Source organism: Coffea arabica, chromosome 10e, assembly GCF_036785885.1.
Source record: "Coffea arabica cultivar ET-39 chromosome 10e, Coffea Arabica ET-39 HiFi, whole genome shotgun sequence".
Lineage (NCBI taxonomy): Eukaryota > Viridiplantae > Streptophyta > Magnoliopsida > Gentianales > Rubiaceae > Coffea > Coffea arabica.
In genome coordinates, this window is record NC_092328.1 from 5510033 (window position 1) to 5518040 (window position 8008).

The 8008-nt window shown below is 36.5% G+C and overlaps 2 protein-coding genes across 2 annotated transcripts; both read right to left on the reverse strand.

Moving 5' to 3' along the window:
• Positions 1-4210: 4210 nt before the first annotated feature.
• LOC113711041 (uncharacterized) lies at positions 4211-5961 on the reverse strand. The gene is made up of 4 exons (XM_072068079.1): positions 5810-5961; positions 5396-5696; positions 5010-5174; positions 4211-4802 (listed from the first exon to the last, which is right to left on the reverse strand). Exons 1-4 carry the CDS (start codon positions 5864-5866, stop codon positions 4405-4407), a joined length of 921 nt encoding a protein of 306 aa, XP_071924180.1. The 5' UTR covers positions 5867-5961; the 3' UTR covers positions 4211-4404.
• Positions 5962-6789: 828 nt separating this feature from the next.
• Positions 6790-7455, reverse strand: LOC140015463 (uncharacterized). The gene has a single exon (XM_072068058.1). It carries the CDS (start codon positions 7453-7455, stop codon positions 6790-6792), a length of 666 nt encoding a protein of 221 aa, XP_071924159.1.
• Positions 7456-8008: the final 553 nt, after the last annotated feature.

Sequence of the window (8008 nt, forward strand, 5' to 3'; positions counted from 1 at the left end):
TATATATAGAGACAGAGAGCATTTTCAAACTATTAGACTTCTCTTTTATCTTCTAGACTTGGGGGGAGTACTCGTACATCGCGCGAGTGTTTAGTATCTGTGATTAGAGAGGATTTTTCATTGAACAAATAATAATCGTACATTTTAGAAAGAAATAGTCATCAAATATGACAAAACTAATAATAATACATTCTAATTACAACACACACTTATACACTTTATTTTATTAATGCTTTTACAATTTTACCATTTTCCAAAGACCCCTATAGATGTCAGTTAAAAATCGCCAAAAAACAGACATAAGTTGTTTAAGGCAAAGAAACATCCTCCAACGGTTAGTTATAGCAACATGTTAATTGTACAACGTGTTAATATGTTTTTATATTAATTGTATAACAAAAGACACACTTCAATTAAACGTGTCTATAACACCATTTCAGTAATTATACCAACACATAAGCTTATATGAGTTGTACTCGATGCAAAAATGATTGCAAAATAATTTCATATTCTAAAAATACCCAGATATCTCCATAAATCAAAACTTTAAATTTACCAAAAATGAAGGCATTTTGATAAATATATCTAAACACATGCTGCCCTTAGTTGTACCAAAAATTAAAAAAAAAAAACTACACAACATTCCATATTTCCAAAAAATTCCGATTAATGCAGTTGAAATTCAAACCCCTTTGACCACAAATCATTCTTATATAGTATAAGGGCAAGGAAATGAACTGACAGGTCATTTTAGTCCATATCATTACTTTCTTTTCTTTTCCAAAATGCAACAACAAATTGTATAAATGGTTCAATTTTCATACTTCTCCTAAATAGAGCAATACGATTGGATAGTATATGTTCTCAATTGTTTGGCCCTTCAAATCATAGACATTTACTTCAATTATTTGCTCTTATTCGGGTAATGTATAGAACAATTTTGGTTAATAATAAATCCTTCTTTTCTAATTAAAACTGTTCGATAGATTGTGGTCCGCTCCCTACTCCCCGTGATATATTTCAGTACTCTATTAGCGACTTGGGGCGTAACTCCATTGGACGGGAATAAAACAAGAGATAATTTCAGAAACAATTGCAGCCATTTTTTTCTGAGGTTTAAAAAATTAATGAAACCTCCCCTAAAAATATGTTTTGGAAACAATTGATGATGTAAGCAAACAAAAAATTCAATAAATATCCAATATTGCCAAAAAAAATTATTTTTCTCTCTTAAACTTATTTTCACTTAAAATTTGTAATGTTTGTGAATAAAATCATAGCCTTTTTCATAGCCAAGGTAAGCGTAATTCAAACCTTGAAAGAAGTGGCCCCATTTATAAAAAATCTCAAGAGAGGTTTCTAAAATTATCCCATAAAACAAATAGCAAAAGGTGGTTCGTAGTAGATGATGCATAATGCATTGAACCTTATCGAAACCATTAATTTTTATTCGTGTCTCGATAATGTGTAAGGATCGAAGACAACCTAAGAGAGGGTGAATTAAGTTGATTAAAAACCTAATTAACTTATGGGCACTTTTTGCTCAATATGAAATTTACCCTTTTTTCTAAGTGATCACATAATGAATCAATTAATGAATGAACAAGATCACTTGAGAGAAGTAGAAGAGATAAGCAATGTAAAGATCACAAACGTAACAATAAGTAAATAAAAAGGAAAGAATTGCAAACCAATTAACTACCCCAACTCCTCTTGAACTTGTAAATTAATTCAAACAAGTTTCTTCAAGTTGATGAATTACAATCACTCTTGTGTACAAAGGAAAGTTCACCTCCTCCTTGCCCCGAACTCCACTCGGTCAAGTTAGAAAGTTTTACTATCCCTCAGGACAACTCTCGCAGAGCTACACTCATGAAGTATTCACTCACAAATAAAAAACTTATAATGAATCTCACACTACTAAGACTACAAATCTTCCTTGGAGAGTATTTTCTCACTAAAATTACTCTAGATCTTTTGTATCTTCAGTGTGCAAAAGTTGTTTGAAGATTCTGACCATGCTCTATTTATAGGAGATCAAGAAAGTGTTTCATTAATGCTTCCAACGGATAAAAAGTAACTGAACAGTCAACTAGCCGTTAGAGTATCGGACGTCCGGTACTACCCAAGCATGCGTCTGACAGCAAGCAGTGAGTTTGTAAAATATTTTTCAATTCTATCGGACGACCGGTATTGTCTTTGTGAGCGTCCGGCAGGTTTCGTCGAGTTTAAACGATCCTATCGGACGTCCGATGCTTACGTCCGATCGAGGTCAGTGAGTCAGGGGGAATGTCTTATTTCCTTCGGACATCCGGTGGTGGAGTTTTTCATGCATCCGAAGTTGCGCAATGATTATCGGATGTCCGATCCAAGCGTCCGACAGCTTTCAACAGCCTTTGTCCCTTTCAATTGCACTTGATCTTTGAATCTGATTTGCTTCACAACTGAAAATATTTCTTGAAGAGATATTAGTATTATCCATTGTTTTGTAAACATCAAAAGTTAGGGACCAAGGTCAACATAATGTTCAACTTTCTTGTTTTCACGAAGAAATTTGTTTTTGGCTTAGACCCTATTTGATAATTCAATTCATCACTTAAATTTAATGTAATGAGATCTTAACATATTCAAACCGTTTGATAACAAAAAAATTGAACATTTTAATTAATTAAGTGGCACTGAATTTTCTAACTAAAATTTGCTCCTAAAATTAAGTGATAAACGATTCACTTATTACTGAATATGATATGCATTAAAATGTATTAGATTTAATACTTAACAATTCAATAAGTTAATGTATTCAGATTTCATATTTCATATTTCAATATTTAAACTTCAGTTTTATTAATCGCAACCCTAGAGTCTAGATTAAATTGTTATTGTTCTCTTTGTCAACTGTATACCTATTATTTGGTTCCTGTCCTAGTTTTTTTTTTCTTTTTTAAAATTACATTTAAGGTAACTTCATTCCAAATTTAATTCGTTCAAACTTGTTATACAGGAGTTGAATTTCAACCTTCAAATAAACAACGTCACCAGGATTATTCAACTAACACAATTGATTATTGGACCTGGTTGTGAATTTTACTAATGTCTCGCTCCAAACGCATTACTAGTCAATTTTACGCAGGATGCTTTCTTGGCCATCATGTAAATAAGGTTAATCATTCACATCTCATCTCTCTGAACAATTATTTACACAATTTGTTTGGTTTTTCGTCGCATCGCTTGTGCAATAAGGTCTAATAAAATCTTATGCTAAATCTTTATTCACTGATGATGTATTAGACAGTTTTGAGTTCTTCATTCTCTCGGCAGTGTTAGAATGACTTAATCAATAATCAACGGCATTGGCTCATTTATGCAATATATTTATTACATTATCAACACCTTACACGACTGGTCGTGAGGAAAATATTTCTTCTATTCCGATTACTGAAAATATGTTTCTACAATTCCACTGTTGATTTAATGCGGATCTGAGAAGATCCAATCTGTCCCTCGTCTGTTTAGTATGAGAAGTACATTAGATTTTCAATAAATATTAATTGTATCGTGTCCACGCATGAGAATTTCAAAACTGGACATTGTACTCGAATTAATTGTTCGGAAAATTTTGGATGCTGCTTGACAACTTTTACATGGTTGGCTCCCAAGGGAATTTAAATAGTGGTCTGCTATGTGATGTTTATCCTGAAATGGCAACTAGAGGGGGAGAAATGGATAATCTGTATGACAAATGGATAACTCATTTCATCAGCACACAACATTCCGAGAAACTATGCAGTTTTGACAAGGTTTGTTTTCAAGCAGTATTAGTGATGTACACCTTGGTAGATTGAGTTTGATTATTCTTCAAATTTGAAGCCCGGTGATGCAAGAATGACTGGCAAAATAATATGGACAAAAACAAACAAAAGGTCTATCCGAGAAATGACAAAATAAGCAGAATCAATCTTGAAAATTTATCAGTGGCAGGGGCTAGTTATCCGAGCAGTTGCAATTTGGCTGACCTTGACAGCTGCTGAAGTTTCGTTCTTTTATGTAACCAGCATGTGATTTCTGCTGCATGATTACTCCTTTTTGCTTTGTCCCATCAACCATTGCTCCTCAACATCTACTGGATTCTGCAGCTGCGAACACACATTCATCAATTATATCCGCAAAAATGGCCTAAAGATTATGGCTCATTGCTTTCAGCCAACTGGTAGTGGATTTTGCACTTTCATATAAAAAGAATTCCACAGTGCTTTCGGTCCTAGGCACATAAAAGGATCGCAATTTCACTATGATACAAAACCATGCATTTCACTTACAAATATTTATGCAGCAAGTATCAAGTTAGTAATATTTTGTGAACGTTACGTTACAATGGTCAATCTGGTGCCATATATGTAAAAACTTTCACAGAAAATCAGGATGAATGTCTTCATCTACCCTTTGATCAACAAATTCAGTCTCAAATGCATTCGGATCACACCCTTGATTGGATTGATTTTTGTTAGCTTTCCCACTTGCAGGCAATAGATTATCATCTTCTTCTGTTATGTAACAACTCCATTTTGAAGATCTCCATCCCTTTATTGTTGCTGACCGATTTCTCCCTGGCACCTCATCAGAAAGTTTGACATTACCACCCTGAACTAAACAGCCTCTCCATTCGAACATTCCATGCATTGGCTCCTCGAGCTTCACTTCTTCCTGCCTATCAGCAGACTTTCCTTTAATTTCTGCTGCATAATTAGTCCTCTCTTGTTGTGTCCCTCTAACCCTTGCTCCCCTATATCTACTTGACGCGCCAGCTGCCAAGACAATTTCCACACAAATTCATCAACTAAACCACAAACATGGCCTGAAACAGTAAAGCTCTTTGGGTTCAACCAAATTTGTGGACATTTCAATGAATCCTGTAAATCAGTAATTTATTCTACACTTTCAGTCCTAGACACGCATAACAGCAAGGATTTGGATATAAAACAAACATACCATTCGGCATTTGATCTATTTACCTTGAGAACAGCCTTTTGTTCTGACAAGGCTCTCACCAACATCCACTAGAATATTCTTCTCATCGCCATATTCACAATCTTTTGCGACATGATAACTCTTCAATTTAGGCTTTTTAAAAACTGGTTTAGGCATTTCAGTCACTATTTTGAGCTCAAATTCGTCCCCTGAAAATCAAATTACACAACAAAACTGAAAACATAAATAATTGGCTCATATATAAACTCAAAACTCATCAGATTTACAAATTCAAATCCACTGAACAAATTTAATCAATCATTTAACAGATTCGATAACAAATGTAGTCGTTACAGATAATTAATCTCACTTGCACCTAATTGTAAAATCAACATGTAAATGGCTTGAGCATGAGATAGAAAAACCAAACCAGGATTTTCGCCGATGTTTGGTATTTCTGAATCGTCCTCCTCTGGATCAATGTATTCGGTCCAATCGGTCCTTTTCAGCTTGCCATTGGGGGGAATTTTGTCTTCAATTTCTAGGGTTGCTTTGTCGTCATCCGCCGGAATCACATTTTGTTCGGCGAATTGGCGAGACATGTTGAAACTCTGGACGAATTTCCGAACGTCCTTGGCCATATATCCCTGAGCAAACACCTTGCAGACCGATTGCTTCTGGTTGCAGACCACACAAGTCCACTTGTTGCTACTCTTCTTCCGTTGCTTCACCTGCATATTTTTCAATTTCGATAGCAAATCGCAAATTCTAAGTATTCAACACGCACTAACACATTGTGCTGCGTGCCTGTAAAACTTGAATAAGTGATAGGAGTTTGATTTACCTGCATGGTGGAGCATTGGCAGCATTGGAGGGCGAAAAACACCGTCGACGGCGGCATGGCGGATTAGATGGTAACACCGCCGGCGATTGTTTTTGGGTGGAAAGGAAATGAAGTTTGGGGATATTTTTAAACTCCCTAGTAATTCTGGCGGGATAATGGGGAATTTGACTTTTAGGAAATTGGCCAATTAGAGTCGTCTGGTCTCTGGCCTGGTCGTGAAGGTTGATTGAGTAAAATGCTTTAGGCCAAGAAGTTGGGTTTCATTCCCTCTGTTGGTCTCTGAGTAAAGCTGTTAAGTCAATCGAGTAGCTCGAAAACTCGTTAGAGCTCGGCTCGTTAATTTTGGTTAACGAGTCGAGCTCGAACTCGAAACATGCTCGTTTAATTAACGAGCCGAGTTGATATTCGAGTAGTTCGTTAGAGTTCGTTAATGAAGGGCATATTTGTCATTTTAGAAATCAAAATTATAAAAATTAAAAATTATAGATTTTTATTAAGGTTAATTTGCACGAACTCGAGCTCGAGCTCGTTTGTGATAAACGAGTCGAGCTCGAGCTCGAGTCACATGTATATTTAACGAGCCGAGTTCGAACACATTTTAAAGCTCGTTTTCCTAACGAGCTCGGCAGCCAAATACTCGGCTCGATTAACAGCTCTATCTCTGAGTAATGGGCCTTCTTGCCTCTATTGTATTTTTTTTTTGGTCGAAATGATAAGATTATATTGATTGAAATAGGATTATATACAGGCGAGACTTGCTCGATGCTTTACAATGTGCATTTAGCACAATAGATTGGGGTTGACCCACTCTATATCAAAATAATTGCTCAAAGTTTGAGCGCTAAACAAACAGCTTATATTATTCATTTTATATTTTTCTATGCAAAAGGAGCATTTGTAAAACATATTACTTAGCTCGTGGATGTCCTCTATCAGGGTAGCTAGCCACACGTCTATTGTTTTTTTTTTCCTTGAATTTGCTACAAAAGGTCTGTACCAGGAACTCCAATACATACCAGCCTCCAACCTTGTTCTGCTGCTTTGATCAAAGCCCACTTTACACTTTCAGCTTCATGTTGATGTTGGTTTGAGCTTTCGCTTTCCCTCATTTTCCATCCCATCACATCCTGCCCTCTACAGTCAGCTGCTACAATACCATACCCAATGGACTTTGATGTCTTGCTCCACTTGGTTGCTATTCTTATCTGCATTCCTGCTGTTCTATTGTCTGGGATTTGGCTATCTTCTTGTTCCTCCATTTGAAGTGGCGTTGTTGTTTTTCCAATGCTACAACTCTTAGCCTTTTTGATCCCATCATTGAACTCCATCCATGCATTCCAGGCTTTGTTGATCACTTGTGCTGGATCATGTGTTTTGTTGTTGAACTCTTTCTCGTTCCTGTTTTTCCAAATTTGCCAAAGAATATATGCTGTAAGAGATATATGGTCCAGCCCCTGATCTCTCTGAATTGCTTCGAATAATGCAGCCCACCAATTGTTGAAATTCCCAGTCAGCTCCTGGATCCCATCCCATTGTACTGGTGCAGCTTTCCAGATCTCATTTGCTTTCTTGCATTTCAGCAGTAGATGTTCCAAGGTTTCTAGCTCCTTCCCACACCCTGAGCATATAGGGTCTTCTTTTGACATTCTTCTCCAGATTAATTCTTTGACTGGAATTGCTTCTTTCAGGCCTTTCCATGTGAAGATCTTAACTTTGTGACTGATTCTTAGGCTCCACGCACTCTCCACATGTCATTCTTTCTTGGTATATTGCTAGACTCAATCCCTTCTCTTCTCCCTCTGCCCTCTTGTTCTTTTTTAGGCTAGATTATCTTGTAGCCAGATTGCACCGTGTACTGCCCTTTTTGGTTTTCTGTCCAGAAGATGCTGTCCTCTCTTCTTGTGATGCTTATGGGGATCTTGAAATGTTTTCAGCATCTCTCTATTTGAAATTTTTGAAGATGAGATTTCTATTCCACCTGTACCCTTCTATCAAGTTAGCAACTTTCTAAACTTGGCATTCTTTTGGCTTGGTTGTGACAGGCCTCCCTAAATGTTGGTTTGGAATCCATTGATCTTCCCAAATTCTTGTTGAAAGTCCATTCCCTATCCTTTTCCGTATCTCCCATTCAAGCTCTTCTCTTGCACTCATGATGCTTTGCCAAAACCATGAGGCATTGTAGGGAGTTTTGCAATCCAA